The sequence below is a fragment of the Tigriopus californicus genome, chromosome 9 (genome assembly GCF_007210705.1).
Source record: "Tigriopus californicus strain San Diego chromosome 9, Tcal_SD_v2.1, whole genome shotgun sequence".
NCBI classification, from domain to species: domain Eukaryota; kingdom Metazoa; phylum Arthropoda; class Copepoda; order Harpacticoida; family Harpacticidae; genus Tigriopus; species Tigriopus californicus.
Window position 1 is genome coordinate 2,728,441 of NC_081448.1, and position 20,568 is coordinate 2,749,008.

A 20,568-nucleotide genomic window follows, 5' to 3' on the forward strand; every position below is an offset into this window, starting at 1 on the left:
TTGGTCGGGTGGGTACAGTGGTACCCGGTAAATGGTAAGTTCAATGCTTATGTGAAGCTCGGAAGATCTCAAAGGAGCCTCCAATTTCAGCTAATGCCTGACGGATGATCCGGTAACAAGCGGCAATGATTTTTTCTATGAAATCGATTGTTATTCTGTCCGACTGCTGTTCTCCTAGGCCTCATACCTAAGGCCTGATTGATCTTTGGATTCCATCCCCTATTCAGGATGTTGGTCAATTCAATGGCCTCAAACGGAAGCACTCCATTTCTCCAGTGCTCCTTGTTTGCGAGTGTAATTGGACCTCCGTCAAAAATGAGCTATAAACCTGAGACATGGAACTGGTTAAATGGAAAGAACTGCAATACATCAGAGCAATGCTTCTTATTTAGCTTTCAAGCGCCAATAACTCTTAAGATCTTGAGCATGGATTGGTGTTGATTACTCGAAGAGTGCGGATGAAATCGTATTTCAATGAATGGGATGCCATTGTCAAGCAAATAAGCAAATTTCCTTCACATTCGATACCATTCATGTTGAACTTCTGTTTTGTCCACATGGCAAAAGATTCATGGATTTGTTCGTGTTGATAAAGTCAAATCAATGATTGGCGTGACACCTTAAAACACATGCCAAGCAGTGAGCTACTGTGTCGGACATTCAATCTGAAACGTTGGGTTCGCTCTATCTTTCAGGCCATGCGTTGAAGGTTCGTGGGGAATGAAGGACGTTTCCACGGTCCTAAAGCTGTACGGAAAATCGTTTTCGTTCTACCCGTCAGGGTGCGTTCACAACATCTAAAGGGCTAATCCCTTTTTGGTTTGGACTCCCTCGCAAGGTTAATGTAGGAAGGTAACCCTCCACGGTGGTTATATTTTCTGGTTATGTATTTGCTCAAATGCCAAGACATCAAGATATGGTTTTTCTTGTCAAAGAGACAAAAGTAACAACTTTAGTGAAATACACATGTTTAAAAGGAGCTCATATAAGTGTGTTAAATCACTGGAAACCCATTAAAATGAATCATTGTCAAAAAAGTAGTCATTCAGTATTCAACGTACTCTTAGTTATGTACTGACTTAAAATTTCATTTACTTCTATTTAGCAGATGCTTAATTATTACAAGTTGAAAGTTGCATTTGCACCTTAAAAGATTGAAAAGTGACCTAATTATGTTTCCAGTTATTCCCAAGGCATAATATTGTCTTTTTCAATGACACGAGAAAAAGTAGTATTTTCCATTTCCTTTACGATCTATTTAAAAGATAAAAGTAGCAAAAAATGTCACTTAAAACTTAGAAAAAAAGTAAAATTGCCTTTCATTTTACTTAAGTGCTAAAAGCGACACTATCCTATGATCATCGTAAACTATTTGAAAGATACATGCGACAGTTTAATTTTCAAATTTGTCACTTTTTGCATTCATTGATATCTACGTTTTGGCGATGTTTTCATTCAACGTCATTAGAATTTTGTCAAAACTCAAAATTAAGCTCGATCGACAAGTATGGCCTCAAAATTATGAAATATTGACATGAAGTCAGTTTCAAGTTATATTGCAAACTATTTTCGCATTTTTCTACCAGCTTTAGAAAAGTAAAATATTTTCATTTATATTCTGAGCATAGAAAAAGCATATTAGATTTTTTGTCAATTGCTGTAAGATATAACCGGAGCAATTTGCAACCAAATTTGATGCAAACGCAATTTTTGAAAGCGTGATATCTGATCGTTAGCTCAATTGATTTGGATAACATTATAGTTGGAAACGCAACAAAGGTTACTCCCAACATCTATAGATTACGTTTTTAAATATATAATCTCTTTGTAGGTTTTAAGTGGATAAATATTCTAATCTGAGCTAAAATCCAAGATGTTTTTTTTTGACAAAAGTTGTTCCTTTTGTTTAAATAACAACGAAAATCGTTATTAAAAGTCTTGTTATTTGCACAAAAACATTATCAGTTTTGTGGGTACCACCGTGCCTTTTAATAATTGAGGTTAAAAGGATTTGCAAGTCTTGAAAGAGGTCAAAACTGCCCATTTTGCCATGTGAACTTGATCTGATTTTCTAACTCAATTTTGATATTATTTTTGACAATTTGTTTTTGGTGCTCCATGGGTTAAAAACAAAGTGCTTAAGGCATCTTGACGTGGACCAGAAACCAGAAATTTGAGAACTGTTTTCGATACTGTTCGAATCCCGCGCTGACCCAGTCCAAATAGGGTGGTTAGCGGAGTTCCCTAACATGAGCGAGGTCCTCGGTTCGATTCTCCTCCACGTGCTTTCTCAAGGAAAATTTTCGACCCTAACCACATCCACTGACGGAAAGCCAAACTGATACGGCCCATGACACTGTCTATCGGAACTATTTACGGATAATGTGATGGCTAGTTTTGCCGACCCGGCGAGGTTCACCCCTCCCACCTTAGCACCCCGAATACCCCAAAAATGACCTGTGGTATCAATGTGTGTACCTTTAACGACTCGAGGCAAGCAAATATGTGATCATTCCCGCGGGTGGATTGATAACGTATGACGTGGCATGGCGACAACCGTAAAAGTGGATGGGCTCTATTCAGAATGTAGACATTCCAAGTTGGATACTGACTCGGGAATAAAAACACACAAAATTCCAATCCAGTCGAGTCATCATACTGACCAAGTAGCTCTTCAATGTGGACCACCTCTTACACTGCGCTAACTGATTTTTTTTTGTTATGTGTTGTAACACTTATCATGCCCTTCATGTAAAGGTGTACGTATTCAGAGATCATACACATAAATAGTTATATGACCTGACTATGGGTGGCGTCAAAAGTTTAGTAGTAATTCTTAACAACTTGTATTTTCTCTAATCTCTGCTAATTTTCACATTGAGCATTGTTTTATATATCGGGAAATGCAAGCGATGCATCTCATAATAGGGCCAAGACTCAAGGAATGTATTGGCTTCGTACAATTTCTCAAATTCGACCGATTTTCCATTAAATAATGCATGTCTTGCTTCCCCGGCAAGTACAAACATACGTCAGACTTTATAGTAACCTTAGATTTTTCTTATTGGAAGATTTTCATCATTGGCGATTCATGATTGATGACTCCTTAACTATGTATCTATGATCTACGCATCAACACAATACCACTCGCATTTCATTTGGTGCCTACCTATAAGGATAATATTCAAAGCCTTTAATTACCGCTTCAAGTTTCGTCAACCCAAAGTCACGTTAATTCTCGACCTCTATTCAAATGAAATGATTGCGGTAATGTTGATCTCGCCGTTTCAGAAGAGCGTCTACATATCGTTCTGTATTTGTGTGTTCATGGTCCATTGGCTGCCATTGTTAGCTGATTTAAATGTGAACCGGGATGTGCGAAATGAACCCAAACGACAAAGGTCAAGTTCATTTCAAAAAGAGTCAAACCTTACTTACTACGTACAACAACCAAGTAGTATGTATGTATGTAACGCAAGTCTGAGAACGGACTGAGGAGCTGGATCATCGATTAAAATCACCTGTTAAAATCTGGTGTGTGTGAGTGGGGTCGGGTTCATTTACGACTCGAGTGTAATAATACCCCTACCGTCCTTCTAAAAGGAACTTCTTCTGGGTCTTCTTAGCCCACATCCCTCCATCCATGCATAAGGAATCAATTATTGTGAACGAGCAAGCAGCCAAAGAGCATCTCGATCTCGTTCTCCCGTTCGTTGAAGCCTGACTGCCGAAATGTCAGATTTGCCCGATGTTCTTCATTTACATGGCAAATGCGGAGCTCAGAGGTCAGAAAAAGGGTTGATCCATTGGGCCTACGCACTTTTGGGACTGAAGCGAATTACTTCTAGACCCTTGAATGGGATTGATGGTTCACGTTAATTGCACGAGAAGCTAATGATTGTGCCTAAAGTTCATGTCAAGACGATCCTCGTGTCTATCGATCACAGGTTACTTCAAAAGGCCTTTTTGTTTTTTTAAGATTTGAATTGTATATAGAGTAGACAAGCTATTATTGGTAACTTTTTTACTCGTTTATACATCTTAAAAAACTTTGGACATGGTTTCTTTCAGTCTTGGATTCATGTGCATTCCCCCGCAGGAAAACAATGCATGATTAAACGTCAAGATATTTTTCCAGAAGAACTTCTTTGTATGTGCTGGGAGAGAATGTTAGAGAAGCAATCTTAATCGTCGTGAAAAAAAGGCATATTGGTCGGGAAATACCAATTTCACTCTAATGATTCCTGGTTTCGTGCTCGGAGAAAACTCAAAATCGATCGACGTAGTTTGAACAAAAAAGAATCCCGATCATTAAAATCGTCTTACTTCCAGGTTATCTCAAGACACGCGGTTTTTCAGCCAGCCAACAAGCCAAGAATGCAATGGTTGACCGTCAAAAAAAATCCGGTTCAAGAAGGTGTGGTTCGAAGATCCCTTCTTCATGGCTTCTGTCGACAACCAATCATCGTGGGCAAACAACAGGAGTGTCATCTTTGAAACCTTGACTGGATCAAGTTTCAAATTTTCGAGGAGGAAGCCACTTTGCTCATCAGTGTTTCCATTTCCATTGTGAACACGGCCGCCCGAGATGATGATTATGATAATCGTCATCAATTTCAGCATTGGTGGTGAGAGGAGTAAAGAGGCTGGAAGCAAGAGATTCAACGGGCACGTACGTTCAGAAGAGCAACTCGAAAGGCAATTTAACCTTGTGATTGAAAATTGGGCGGTGTGAAGATCAATACTCAGAGAGATGGCTAGGCGAGCCAGGGTCATGCATTTGCATGTCCTATTCATTTTCATTAAGTAACCAACTTAGCTAACGCTGATAGTGATGGTTGTTGGGATGATATCGAAAATGGCAAATCCCAACCTATTTGCTAAAAATGACAATTGATTCAGAAAAATTGTCTTAATGAATATGGCCTACTTATGATAAGGTGCTTTACAACAATCAGAGCTCATTTGATCTTGCGCAGTTAAATTTAAATCATATAATTGCATTTTCCAATAAGAGAAACGAGCCATGGCTACTCAGAAACTACATTTATTCACGTAAGAAATCTGAAACAGATGATGTTGTTATAAATCACAAAAGTAAAACTGAATTACACATTTTGCTACCCTGCATATGCTAAATCTTGCTCCACTTGAAACAAAATCATTACTCAATTCACAACCAACTCTGGCTCCTCTAGTCAGTTCGCTGTTTGAAGTGGCAGACATAAGCGGAACTATCAGAAGCAACACTATCAGCAAAAAACGACAAACCAACTCATTCAGGGGCACTATTGAATTTCTATTGTATTCCTTTTTGACCTCCCACCGGAACAATTCTTGCTTTGACCAGGCTAAATCATCAACATAACAGAGCTCTAAATTTAAAGTTTAGTAATTGCCTGACAATGAAGATTCATCGAAGGTTAATGTCTGAAACTCCCAATTGTGCTATACTGTGTAATATTCATCAGCCCTCAAAAAGAGCTTTAAATATTTTTTGACTCAGCAAGTTTTCCGGTAGAGACATGTAATAAGTTCTAAGCGACACTCTGAACTTCGCAAACTGAGTCGCAAACACTAATTCAGAATCACCGGAAAAGGAGAACATAGATCGCTTTGAAATGAAAAGAAGGACCATCACCCAAAGTTCAACTAGGAGCATATTCTTGATTAGCTTTGAGCCATCAGGTTTACAAACATGCATACACTCACATTGCATTGATGAGCTCTTGACCCAAAGTTTATTTATGATTGCACGGTCGAGTCTGAATGAATAAGAACGTCAAGTCCCGTTCGAGCTTCTTTGTGAATGTCTTCAATTGCCTCTTTTGGCAACCCTGAGATTCAGGTCCTCAGCAAAGTTGGTTGGTTGTTGGATGCAATCCGACTAATAAGCCCGTCCTTGACATACACTTCTCACTTTGAAAAACTCAGGAAGACGAGTATTTCAGTTCAACTCTGTGGAATTGAGCCGAGTTGACAGCGAGACACTCGAGGGGATCATTAATGTGAGGCAACAACCCCAAGAGGAAAAGAAACGCCTCTTGCTTGGTTGGCTGGGGACCAAAGTCAATATCTTCGTTGGGACCATTTATCTTTTCAATTCGGCATGTGGCATTGAAGAAGTTCTTCGATCTAAAATTGGTCAATTTGGAAGAGGAGAGAAGGAGGGGAGGGGGGGGGGCGAAGGTGCATCGCTCCTGAGCTCAAAGGCAAGTTTTTAATCAGGTTGCATTCAATTTTAATATGTCTCGCTACCGAGTAATCGTTCGTTCGAGTTCCAGGTTTCCGCGAGTTTACGATGGAAATCCATCTAATTTTGACTCTACGTTGACTTGACGATTTCCTCGAATCTTATCAATCAGGTCTGACGATTGAGCACTTTCAACCCCATTTATCAAACTTTATGTTCTGCATTGTGCTCGGAATTGACCTCCATTTTGAGCATTCGTCCTCCTGATGAATCAATGATTATAAATCAACTAGGTAAAGTGGATGAACTGTTCCCGTGTAAAATGGGAAATTCGTATCTCCCGCTACTCAAAGACATTTTGACGGGATGGCAAGGATCTCGAGTGACTTTATATGAAAAGGAAATTAGACCTCATGTAACATGCTTGATGGGTAACATGCATGACCATGAAAGAGCACAGTATTGCTCATTCACCAGTCACAACACGTTCAACTTCAGGTTGAAGACACAACTCAAGGGGGCGGGGTATGTGTATGTGTGGATCGGGATTATAGGATCCTCGGGAGCGCATTCGAGTCAAATTTAGATGAGAAAGACAAGACAAGGTAGAACGGATTGTCAAGGATAGGAGGATGAAGTCGGCTTGGCTCAATCGCAGATTGTCAGGCATGGATCATTTTGAGGAGGATTTTTTTTACCCACGGTGACTAAGGTACTTGCGGTGGATTGCACTTCAACCGTTGGTACTGTATATACACTTGAGCGTTAGGAATGTATTTGGTTAAGTGAAGTTCCGGCTGACCCAGAAAAATGCCCGAGAACAAAAACACTAATTTCCTGAGCAAATCTGCACGGCGTTATGTGGAATAAAGAGGTATTTGAGAAAAAGTACGTCTCATGTCCTTTGTCCTCAAGGTTGAACATATATCCATTGGTATAAAATTTGGTGCCACATTTCAACTTTTCGTTAGTAGACCCGCATAAAATTTGGAAAAAAAACGATGACCTTTAATGACAACGAAATGTCACAAAATGTTTCCAAAAACTTTGTGAAGTATCAAAATATAAGTACTGACAGGGCTGCAAGCCTAATGTTTCCATTAATAACTCAACAGGTTATATGCAAATGAAAAGGTTAAGTCAAAACTGACCATCTTCTTTCTATTTTTTTTTTTTGCGGACTTCCTTACCGCTACTGAAATCCCAATTCAAGAAGAGAAATATATTCATTTTACTTAACTTTTATTTATATACATTATTTGACCGACTAGCGAATTAAAGTTGGCATATCTGGCTAACCCTTGAATATAAGGTTGATCGGGAATTTTAATCAAAAACTTGTCCAAGTCTGACTTAAATCCTGCTACTGGATCAACGCCTACATAAGCCCTACGAATATTTGAGGGCAGCAAATTGAACAATGAAGGAGCCCGAGAAAGAAGAGAGTTGGACTTCATTGTTTTAACTAGCCTGGATTCTCGAGGGCTTGAAGGTGCTCTCAAAACGCACATTAAGCCTCTACGGTCACTACAATTGACCCTAAATCCTGGGTTGGGACAAAGCTCATGAATGCTTTTGAAAACGTACAATATCAGATACCTTTCGTACCTTCTCTGAGTACTGTACAATCCCAACCTTTCTAACCTCTCCCAATACGAGAGCTCTCTCATATCTTCAATGTTCCTAGTAAAACATCTTTGGACCTGCTCGAGCTTTTGCAAACCTGCTGAACTCATTGGAGCCCAAATGGGAGAGGCATATTCAAGATGCGGCTGAACAATCGACTTGTACAGAGTTAGCATCGTGACACTATCTCTGGACTTAAACGTGCGATATATCCAACCACATGTTTGAAAAGCCTTACCAACTTTCAACTGGATATGCTCATCGAACTTTCCATTATCTTGAAAGACTACAGCTAAATCCTTCATGGATGAGACCTGCTGAATGCCCTTACCTTCATTATCTAATAGTGGAGTGTGTAATGGCGTTGACCTAAAAGTCATTGAGCGAAATTTCATTCCATTCAGTGCCATGTTACTCGCATCAACCCAAGAGTAGATTTGGTCTAAGATTACTTCCATTCAACTGGAATTCTGACCATTCCTACCAACTACCAATTTTGTATCATCAGCATAGGAAGAGATATTGACATTACTACTACCAAGCTTCTGAAGTGGAGCAATGACGATGATGAACAGGAGAGGACCCAAAATGGAGCCCTGAGGAACACCCAACTTGACATCGCGTATGTCACTAAGGGATCCCTCAACCTTAACCAATTGCTTCCTACCAGCAATGCAACTTCTTAACCAATTGAGAACCTTGCCTTGGATCCCAATCTCAAGGAGCCTGTTGACTAAAGGGCAGTGATCTCCCTTTCAAAGGCCTTGGCAAAGTCAAGATAAACTACATCAACTGATTCATGGCTCTCTAGTCCCTCAATAACCTGCTCTATATGTTCAATCAGTTGGGTAACCGTGCTAAAATGTGCTCGGAACCCATGCTGTCTAGGAGGATGGACTTCATGTATATCAAGAAATTCAACAAGTTTGAACTTCATGTTCTTTTCAAACACCTCCGCCATATTCGAAGTGAGAGAAATGGGCTTATAGGTATTAGGGAGCGACTTATCTCTCACCTTTAAAAATGGGAACAACATGAGCTAAATTTATTGAAGGGGAAACTTGTCCTGATCCAAGATCCAACGCATCAAGTACGAGAAAACAGGAGCAAGAACCACTGAACATCTCATCAGAAACTGAGATGTCACTCCATCAGGGCCAGGAGAGGTCCAGGGTCTCAGGTCCCTGATGGCCTCTAAAGCATCTTGCTCTGTGACTGCAAGCTCAACTAAACGCTCAACTTGACAAGCCTTGCCAATCTCAACAAACTCATCAATAGAGCAATGTACTATTGCTCCTAAACTCAGTGGAGTTGAAAACACAACAGAGAACTGATCTCCAAGTATGTTGGCCATAGACTCTACATTGTCTATGGCTTCCCCATCAACCTCAAAAGGCCCTACAGGGTGTTTCATCTTTCTCTTAGTGTTTGCATAAGAGAAAAATGCCTTCGGACTCGACCTCACCTCTCGAACGACCCTACTTTCCTTGTTCAACTGACCTGTCTCAATGGAGGCCTTAATTCTACCTTGAATCAGATCAAATCTTGTATAAACAAAACATAAATGCAACTCAAAGCATTCAAAACTGAGTTAAAACTAGCCAAAAATCACCAAAGGTTCTAAAACCATGAAATAATTTAGAATTTAAAAAAAGTCAGGCGAATGGAAATGAGCGCAAAGCAATGTCCACGGACAACGGCAACATTTTTTTACAGCCTCAAAAGGGAGGTAAAATAGGACAGTGCGCATTTCATTCAATCTGGCAAAATCAAATTCCAATCCATTATTATTTGATTCTTCTTGTATGATTTAGATGGGTTCCTCCGTTTAATTTGGTCATCCAGATAGTTTGATCAAAATTGCAAATTTTCAATTTCGAGTGAATACAAGCTTTCGCTTATTCAGAACTTGAGAAACATTTGTTCAAGAACATACGTACAAAAGGTATATAAAGTATTAACTTATTTGCTATTGTTGTTTGTTGAACAAATCATTTCTCAAACAAAATCAATGAATCAATAAATCAAATTGACTATGGTTTGACTTGGTATTAAGCCTTTATTGGCGGGTGCCAGGTTAGGTCAGAGGAGTGAGCTTAGCCGGCCAGGAATGTCAGCCATCACATTTCTCCAATCGACAATGCCATTTTCCAGTATCTTTCTTGGTGGGTGGGCACAATGGCGACCCTTATCAAATTTCTAGATAAAAGCCAAAACACATATTGGCAAGCTGTCGCTCGTAAAATCCCAAGGGACCATTTCGGATTTCCAATTGAGGTAAAAACTGATAAACCTGCCTAAAAACAATACTTTTTAAAACCCTATAGTATGCCATGGAATTGTGGAGCACATTTAGATAGCACTTGTATCCATCTTAGCTTATGATCTGCTTGATCGATACTGAGTTTTATGGAACTTAATGTTTTTTATTCTTCTTCTTATGTTTTAGATCCGAATTGCCATATCTAAACTCAAATTCGTAGAAAATTTATAAAATTTGTATAAATTTTCAATATACCAAAAGTAAAATTTCATTTTTCTTGCTTCGCCTGAAAATAGCTCAATATGTTATTTAGCATCAATTAAAACTCGGTAAACGTACAAAGAAAGGTTGAAAAAAGTTCTAAATAAACACCAATCAATATGGCCTCCAAGATGACCTTTTTCTCAGTTTTAACATGGTGTTTAGAAAATGCCTCCAAAAACTACCTGTTGCGTACATTTTCTTCAAAATTCGGAAAAAACGCGCACATAACTATTCATTTAGCGTTTGTAAATTGTTGTTATAAATTCGATCATGTACATTTTTAACGAGTTTCAATTGATGTTAGATACCATTTTGATCTATTTACAGATTAAGCCAGAAAAATGATGTTTTCATTTTGTGGTAATGAAAATCCATATCAAGTGTTAATCATAAGTGTAGTGAATGATACAGCACATACGAAATTCTCGCTTTTCGCTTATTGCAGACCGTCTCTGCCAAACCCCTACCCCGATGTTCTCCAAGGTTGACAGATCAGACTCCTTGAAGTTGCGTACTCTGTGTTCTGCGTTCTGCGCGGGTCAGGCACTTCTTCTCCCACGACGTCGTCACTCTCCTACGATTTGCTGTTCTCCAATACAAGCTTGTGAGCCAAACATTTCCCTCCCTCTCCCTTCATAGCCTCGAAATAATCCGGATTCTTCGCCGCATCATGGCCAAAGGTAAAACAAAATCCTCATATATCATATCCAAGCCTTGAATGTCTGTCGTCGATTGGCATTCTAGATGATATCTGCTCGAAACGCGCGCGGGATCGACTATCCGGAGCCTTGACCACAGCCTTAGAAAATGACTTGCTGGATTGCTTGCCCGATCTCTCGGCGGGCTTGGATACGCCTCTCAAACGAATCATCAAGTGGGCAGAACCCTTTATCGTCATCCGAGCTGGACGTGATGATATGCTTCGTATTTTTGATTTCAGCTCGAACAGCCCCTGGAACTCACCCTCCAAATCGCCCCGCCAACCCCGACGTCGCCGCAAGAAGGAAGTGCCCTATGAAAACGCCTTTCACCACACTTTCGTCATGAAGCTCTTTGATCGGAGTGTGGATCTGGCCCAATTTCCCGCGGGCACTTCCCTGTATCCCGTGGCACGGGCCTGGATGAAGAATCAACCGCACAACACCAACTTTGCACCCAGGTACGTAGGATAATGCTTGGGCGAGTGGAATTAGATCGGAATGAAAATGATGGTCGGTTTGCCCTTAAATTAGAGTTCGCACACCCACCCCAGAACCCATAGAAGTGCCCGAAGTTGAAGCCTCGCCTATGGAAGAAGACAGCACCGGATCCGACCAGGCAGAGAAACAAGAAAGTGCCAAGGCCAACGATGATCCGGAGAATGAAGAGCCAACCCAAGTCAATGGCCATGAACCGACGGAAGAGGTCAAGCCGTTGAAGCCCGTTTACAAACTACCCGTGTTCTTACCCTTAGCCCGAAATCCCGAAGGCGTGGAGGAACGATTGAGAATCCCATCCATTCCGAAACCTGCTACCGTGACGTTTCACTTGGACGAGGTAGGATTGAAGAAGTAAAAGTTTTCATTCGTTTCATGGATTGATTAATACGAATGGAAACGGTTTCAGATCCAGAAGCCAGAATGTTCGCCCGAGGATCTGACCCAGTCGCACTTGACGCAATGGAAAAGCGTGCGGCAACGTTGGCGCCATGCGGCTGTGACCAACGAAGAACGCTACGCGGACAGTTTGGCGGTGATACAAGACATGTTCGAGAAATAAGAGTTGGATTACCCTCGATTTCGGGATTCGGTTTCAAGATCAGGTTTATTTCATAGAATTGAACTTGTTGGAGGCGGTTCCACGTTGAATGGGAGCCCAACAGTTGAAGAATGGTGGGAATTTTAAGGGCATGATTGAGGTGATGTAAACGCGACGGGCCACCTCTTAACTGCCGGATTCTGTTGGAAAATAGTTATTCACATATGGATTAGTTACGTGCGCCGTGTGGGAAAAAATGCATTGGGCGGGTCGGCCGTAGTGAGCAGAGATCTGCTGCAGGTGACATAGAATACCCCGACCGACCGTGACCGCTCTTGGGAGAGGTTCCGAAATTCAGTTACACTAGACGCGATGGCGTTGACATGGAAAATACGGGTTTGATGTCCAGGGGCGGGCCCACTTGAACGTGACCTAAGGGACTGAAGGCCAAATTAAGACCGTTGGGCGGAAATTGCGCGGTGGGAGGTTGTGGCGGCGGATGATTATTCGACCGGGATTTCCCCGTGTGAGAGCCACCTTTCACGGGCTCAGCCGCACCCGTATTCCCACTGCCTGGGTCGACGTGGCCGATGAGTGTGACGGCGTGACTGCGGTTCATATGAGTGAGCATCTTGTCTTTGCGGGCAAACGTCATGTTGCATTGTGGACACTGAATAGGTTTGTGGGCGTGATGCACGGTCATCTCGTGACGTTTCATTTTGTCCTTGCGGCCGAACGTGTGCGGGCAAAACGCGCACTGAAACGGCTTATCCTTGTAATGCACGGTGCGGATATGTCGCCGCATGCGGTCTTTCCGATCTGTTATATAGGAACAGTACGCACATTGATCCGTCACGGGCAAACTAGCCCAATGCGGGTCGATCTTATTCTTGGGCGTGCCCGTGGGCGAACCCTCGGACCCGGGCGGGGGTGACTCAGCCGGTGGCGGTGGCAAAGTGTCCCCCGCCCCGCCCAATGACTCCATGGGCACGGGCTTGTTAGGCAAGGGCACGCACGGCGGGCGGAGAGGCAAGGCATGACCCAGCGTGAGACCGGACATGTTGGGTAGGGCGGGCGGGCGGGCGGGCGGTAGGGGCGGGACAGGGGACGGGCGGTGTCTCACGCCTACTTATGCTTCATGCTCGGGATGAGCGGACTAGTCACGAGACAGACGGTCGCTTAGGCAGAGTCGCTGGACGCCATAGGGGGTGGGCTCTTGGCTCTCTGGGCTGGCCTTGCCGTTGGAAGTACAAGTTCGAGGGGTTCTCCTCTTTCTCACTCACTCAGCCCCTCACTTCACTGATGCGAGTTTGCTTCTTCTCAGTTTGGGCTGCCATTTGTCACAACAGGTTTGCCATGAAGAAAGACCCACTTCGGGTCAGTTCGGCCATGATTTTATGCCCAATCGTGCCTGATCATAAGCCTAATTAGATTGAGCATGTAGAAAGAAGGTTAAGGGTGAATGAACACCACCCGGGGTAGAGAGTGTTGAAATTATACTGATTTCGAGAGGTTAGTGTTATGTATGACGGTCCTGAACCTAGATCAGGGAATCGAGAGCGATAAAAATCTTTCAAGCTGGAAGCTCGTGGCCAATCCTGTGTTTTTGACGGTACCATCGCATAATCTTTCAAATAGGCTGGAGGGCATAGCCATGGCATAGCATAAGTTTGGTCGGTGTTCTGGGGCCAAATTTGTCTGAAATCATGTCAATATGACTGGCTTTCAGCATCACTGTGGTCTGTTTCTGCTGTGATGTTCATGGGGGGGCGACGATCTGTGGGCTTTCCTTGAAATATCTTTGTTTTGCTTTAGTCAGCGTGCTGGTTTGCTTTAGTCTCAATAGCATTAAACTCAAAACATGTCACCTATGTATAACAAACTTGGTTTTCAACCTAGATATTGCTTTTTGTTCACAACTGTCTCACTTATTTAACGTGATGTCCACTTTATTTATTGGTTGATTACCATATAATAAGGCTGAGGTGGTGATCCAATAAGAAGCCCGTTGGTACGGTCTCGTCACCTCAAAGCGGGATTGATTGTTTTGGTTCTTGTCAGGAAATATTCAGGGGAAAGGGCGCCCTCTATTTTGATTATTTAGCCAAGCAAAAATATCCAAACAAAAAGGGGCGGTTTGACCCAATTTAAATAAAATTCATATTGGAAAGCTATTTGAACCCAGTTAGAGGGTATGCTTGGAAGATTTCAATTATCCTTTGCAGTGATATTTTCTAAATTCCCTTTTGACTTTGAAAAGGACAACAATTCCAATTTTGTGTTTGAACATTATTCACTGGATCCTAAAATGCTCAGGTAATTCAGTCGAATTTATTCAATCACAGAAGCTGATTCTTTTGTAAAATCTTAAGAGAGTGAGTTTTTGGCACAATGGGACAAAGGTTGACCTGGGAAAGACGTCATATTTCACATGCTACAAAGGCTAGAAGTATAATTTGATATGTCTCCCAATTCCCCAACATGACTGATCTACTGATCTTCAAAAATTATCTGAAAACATTCCAAAACCTAGAGAAGTAAATGAACGTGAGTTTGGTGAGCTTCTTCAAACCCTGGTGAGTCCAGGCTCATTGGAACCATAAAGTCCTCCTCGCTACTTTCTCAGACTCCTTCACTGTTCAATTTGCTCCCCTCAAAAATTCGTAGGGAGCATGTAGGTGTTGATCGTGTAGCATCCTATAAGTCAGACTTAGACGAGTTTTTCACCAAAATATTACATTGACCCTTTATTCAAGGGTTATCCAAATCTATCAACTCTAATTCGTTGGCAGATCAAGTTATTCATAGAAATAACGTTAAATAAATGTCCTAATACTTTTATTTGGATCTGCTGGAAATTGCATTGCCAGTGGTGGTAAGTAAGTACGCAAAAATATTTTTCCGCTAGAGGCACTGTCTGCAATAAATTGAACTTCCAGCAGCAGCTTCGTGCTGAGATCTCCCGCAGCGAAAACGCGCTCCCCTCCAGAACCAAAACCCAAGATGAGTAAAAAACGAACGGAGGAAAAATCGTAGGTGCGATAATATTTTAAATTGCAATGCATCTTTCAGTCTTCAATCAATCAATTAGTTTCGTCTAAAGGCAGAGAGTCGACAATGAATCTGAATTTTCTTTCCACTCAAGCAACATAAAAGAGAAGCTAATTGGAATGATAAAGTTTGAAAAGGGCATTCCTCGCCTCAGAAATTATCAAATAATCATTATGTCTTTGCCTTTGGCGATTCAACATGCCATTAACACTATGCTGTAAACTCTAAATAAATTCATCCATTGCCAATATTTCCAACCAACAATCATTTTTCTCCTGCTGCACCTGAAAATTAATCTCCTAATTTTGATGAAACTGACATATCACTGGTTTATCAACATGGTCAGCCTCCTTAGAATTCCATCATTAAGACCTATCCGGTTCCTGTCAAACCCAGCGCAAGTTCGAAAATCGGTAATCATGGACTTTAGGGGACCTAAAAAGCGAGGACGCTCACTGGTAAGCATTTGCAAGCGGTAGTGGCGCCGTCAAGACACCGCATTAGACACTCCCCAATGGTGCTAATCCTTCAGGGATTCGTCGAAAATTGAGTATGCACTTGAGCACTTGAGGTGACGAAGTTGGAGACAGAAAAACCTGTGCGATATCAGAATGTTTGACGAAAAAGCGCGCTTCAGGATCAGTGAAACCTGAAGTTTTAACCCGGTCAAAAGACAAAGATAGCGCCAAAATGCTTTTATTTGGAGAAGATGATCAAGAATTTGATTTTGTAATAAATCATTGTAATTCCTTTCAATCTGCATCAGTATACTGATAATCTATACAGTCATGCCTCGCAGCCTCACATTCATTTGACTAACCCCACTAATGTCAGGAATAGGGCAGAGTAGAGGGCTAGTCAGAGAAACAACGCTCATGAGATTTGTGAGATTATTTGGCTCCCTCACAGCTGCCTGGTGTGTGTGTGATGGGGATCTGCTTTAAACACATTTAGTTATGTGATTATCAAAATCAAGTTCAAAATTCAGGGAGCCAGTGAGTTGATGGCTTGTTTGTCTCCTTTGGTTGAAACTGAGTAACGCAAGAGAAGTCGATCAACACCCTGTTGCCCAACTACCAAAATGTGTTCAAAGCAAAGTCTCAAGTGGCTTGGTTGGAATGACTTTTCTCTGATAAGCACTCTGGAGCAGAGGTATGTGAAGAGCAATGGACCATCCACCAGATTACCATGGTGACTGCAACAGTAGACGAAACCATTGAATTCATGGCGGAATGAAGGCTCTTGGCCAGCACGTACTCTTGCGTGCCTTGCAATGTGCCAAGAGTTCTTTTAACCCAACAAATGATTGATTCTTTCATTTGGAGGTGCCCAAGATGCTGTGGAAAGAAGTCAATTTTGTCATTCATCATTTTTCTCTGGATCTTATTTGGACCTCCACAAAATACTGATATTTGTCTATTGTTGGGCAAAGGACAACTGTTATGGATTGCGCTAATGAGGCTGGCTGGTTTGGGTGAATTATCACACCCAAACTGTTGAGATATATGTGTGGAGTGGATAGCAGGCCATCATCATCAAATAGGAGGAATCTCCATCAACAATTATGGAACGCTCATTCCAAACACTATGGAGATTGACAAGTCATACATGTTTCACAGTAAATATCATCAAGGTTGATTGAATCCGGGCACCTGGATATTTGGGGGAATTTGCAGAGAAACCTGGGAGTCATTTTTGGTGCAAGTTCCAGACCGGCATAGACCCACTCTTGAAGCCTTGATCCAAGAACACATCCTTCCTGGAAGCCACATAATGTTGGATGGTTGGGCGGCTTACAACAACATTGAACAAATTCAAAACGGGATATATACCCATTCAGTTATAGTTCGATGATTTTGTGGATCCAAATGATCACAAAATCCACACTCAAAATGTTGAAAATATGTAGATGCGCATGAAAAGAAAGCTGAAGAGGCAATCTGGAACTTCTCGAGATTTTTCCCCTCCTACTTAGAAGAATTTCAGCGGAGATGGGCTCATCGGGAAATGAATGCCTTTTCAGCTTTCATTTCATGCGTATCTGTTACTTATCCTTTTTGAATCAATCTCAAAGTGTTAAAAAGACATTACTTACTAAATTTTAGGTCACCCTGACAGATTAATGAGTAGCTAAGACCGACTAGATACCCCAGAATGGCAATGTCATTAGACTCCATGATAAAAGATTCATGTGGAAAGGGAGCCTAGAGGTACTGTTCTCTAGCTTTAGTGCTGTACAGCCGAGCGCCCTCGCTTTTCAGGTCCCCTAAATTCTATGATTACCCGAAAATCTACCATAGACGAGAAGTTCAGCAGAGCGGTTATTCGGCGAGCGCGCTTCCCCTCATGGAATACGTGGGGCATTCTCTAGTCGCTATTCACAATTCACATAGGAGTTGTTGGCATTTTTGTGTTCGGTGGCCATTTTGACGCTAGGGGTGTTCGGTAGCGTAAGTGCAGACGAAGTTTTTTATTTGTTTTTGTTTCTCTCGGCTTCTCTCAGGCCAAAACAGCTTAGCGACCAAAACCCTGAAAAGGAATAACGAAAACGGACCTTTTGCGAAATCAATAAACCACCCGTATGTTGTGATTTGTGAACAAAACCTATAAAAACAGAGTGTCAAGTGTTTGTATCAACTACAAAAACGCCCCTTTCTCGCGTTTGATTTCTTGAGGCCAGTCAGGTATCATGGAGGTGGGAAGTAATTATACTATTATTGAGGCCCACAACCCCAGCCCCGTGGATGAGGTGCCCATGCCCACCAAGAAGGTCATCTTGGGTGCGGGTATGCTCATTGCCACTTTTATCTTTGGTGTGATTCCCATCAAATTCCGAAATGTGTCCAATACCCATCTTCGGCAAGCCCTACCCTTTCTGTCGTGCTTCTCCGGAGGCGTGTTCATGGGGGCGTGTCTCTTGGATCTCTTTCCGGATGTGGAGGAGAGCATATCGCATATTCTGAAAGAAATCGAAAAGTCGTATGGGTGGACCATTAATTATCCAGTGGCCGAATCGATCATCATCTTTGGGTTCCTTCTCACTTTGCTGTGCGAGCAATTGGTCTTGTCCCACCAAGAGAAACAGGCCCGCCAAAGTCGACCCGTTCACCAGCATCGGGATGACCAGATTGATGAGAATGCACCACTCCTGACGGGATCCAATCATTCTAGGTCATATTCCTCCAATTCCCCCGCCTTGAGCATCAATCAGCCGGATGAACCCGAAGATGGTGATGGACACGGTCATTCACACACTGTGGCCATGGATAATTCCACCTTTCGCTCCATCTTACTGACTGTGGCCTTGTGCTTTCACTCCCTTTTTGAAGGTTTGGCCATTGGGTTGCAATCTGAAGCCGATGCCCTGTATTCATTGTTCTTCGCTGTCATCGTTCACAAGTCTGTAATGGCATTCTCGTTGGGCATGACTATTGCCCAGTCCTTGATGTCCACCAAATCCCTCCTCATCTCTGTCAGTGTGTTCACGGTGGCCTCGCCCATTGGGATCAGCATAGGCATTATCATCAGTAGCCTGGAAAAGAGCTTGGGTCGAGACGTGACCGATGGTGTTCTGCAAGGGATTGCCGGTGGAACCTTTTTGTACATAACTTTTTTCGAGGTCTTGCCTCATGAGTTCAATAAGCCAGGCAACCGCTTGTGGAAGGTGTTCTCGGTCTTTGTTGGAGTCCTAGCCATTGGAAGTCTCATCTCGGTCACAGGCTGAAATGAACGAAATTATTAACCATGATTTACTGTCAGATGTATCAAAATTGTCACAGACCTTGTACTTTCTCATGTTTATCCAGAAGTGCTATTGTTTCCGCAACAATCGTCAAGATTGTTGAGCATCCTTCAATTTGTCTTCATACCAATGCAAGTGTGTCTCTGATGAGAAAATGGTGGTCTTTTTTTTCGCGGGCTTTAAATAGTATAGGCCAAAAGGGGAGAGGGGGCTGTCCAGAAAGGAACGAGTAACAAATATTATTATTCTTTTTGCTTAGTTGAAATGGCATCAAGGTGACGTCTTGCAGAAGAGACTGAATGGCCGATTTCGTTATTTCAGTTTATTTAGTAATGTAGGTTGTCAGGTTGTCTAACAAGTCTCTTTTAGCTTCACGATGTCTTTTTGAGCTTTCTCCGAAAGTGCTGAGTTGTAGGTTAAGCCTGTCTTTGGTGAAGCTGAAGGATTGGCAAAATACTGCGTCGAGACGAAATGTGCTCATAACCTTCATCCTTATTAATAGCTGGAGACTCCGCAAAAATGTGATTGAATATTGATCTTTAAGATTTTGTTTGCCCTTTTAAGTCATTTTTTAATATTCAGGTGTTTTTTAACAAAGTTCCCCAAAATAATACGATATTTTTATTCAAACAGTCAAGATATTTCACTGATGAACATCGATGGTGAAATTTGGCATAAATGTTCTAAATTTGTGGCAATTGCATACTTGGAGGAGTCCACATTTTGAGTTGCTGTAAGCCCCACATACAAGACGACATTTTTTGTATCCTTATCCAAGGACACTGAAGCAAGGAAACGCCATTCTTTTGTAATCACTAAACCTTTCCCGCCAAGTTGGACCTAAACTTTTGATGCTGAAATTTTCGAATGTCGATTATTGGCATAAGTATTGAACAAAATATGTGACTGATATCGTTTTTGTAGCCATTGACGGTGTGTGCTTCAAACCAGGCATATAAATATACTTAAACTGATTCAAACATGTCTTGAAGTACAAGAAATGAAAAGTGATAATTAGGATTTCTTGATAAATCAAGAGTTTGCTCTAAATACATTCAGTCAATATTTTTTGCTGATGATATTATTTGAAGAAAATTTTTTCAAGAACACCTTGACCAAATTTCAAGTAATATTGTGAATTTGTTATGAAACTATTGCTTTTCTTTTTTTTCACTATTTTTTTGCACTCTGGGAATGGCCCTCAATCCAAGAGTAGACATAGTGTAGCTCTGAGCTACATATTGTTCTTTAAACTCATTTGAATCTTCATAATCATGGAATAATATGTTGAGAGATAAAACATTGGTCTTATTTGACCATTTTGGATGCTTTTGCAATGAAAATAATTATTGGACTGAAATCAAATGTTCTGTACTTTGGTATTACTCTGTGTCCCTTAAATAATGCCTGCTTTTATGTAAACTTCCTAATAAGTAGAATATCAAACTCTACTAAGAGACAATTCATACATTTTCATCAATGCCTGATGTTTTTTGTTATATGTGTGGATTAAGACAAAATGATCAAATGTCCATCCTATATATTCTAATATGTTAACATTTGTGTACATGTACTTTTATTGCCTATTCCATGCATTTATATTTGGTCAGTGTAAGTTCCTCATCAATTAATAAAATGATTCTTGTTGATTTTCTATCTCTGGTGGTATTTTGAGCCAGTTTTGCGCAATAT

General features: G+C 41.5%; 2 protein-coding genes across 2 annotated transcripts; both read left to right on the top strand.

The window, feature by feature from the left end:
* Positions 1–10,865: 10,865 nt before the first annotated feature.
* On the top strand, positions 10,866–12,130 carry LOC131886503 (protein lin-37 homolog). Its single transcript, XM_059234867.1, has 5 exons — positions 10,866–11,026; positions 11,091–11,220; positions 11,287–11,505; positions 11,579–11,882; positions 11,952–12,130. The coding sequence occupies exons 1-5, from the start codon at positions 11,017–11,019 to the stop codon at positions 12,102–12,104; spliced, it is 816 nt and encodes a 271-aa protein (XP_059090850.1). The 5' UTR covers positions 10,866–11,016; the 3' UTR covers positions 12,105–12,130.
* Positions 12,131–17,446: 5,316 nt separating this feature from the next.
* Positions 17,447–19,031, top strand: LOC131887040 (zinc transporter ZIP1-like). The gene has a single exon (XM_059235530.1). It carries the CDS (start codon positions 17,824–17,826, stop codon positions 18,856–18,858), a length of 1,035 nt encoding a protein of 344 aa, XP_059091513.1. The 5' UTR covers positions 17,447–17,823; the 3' UTR covers positions 18,859–19,031.
* The last annotated feature ends 1,537 nt before the right edge of the window (positions 19,032–20,568 follow it).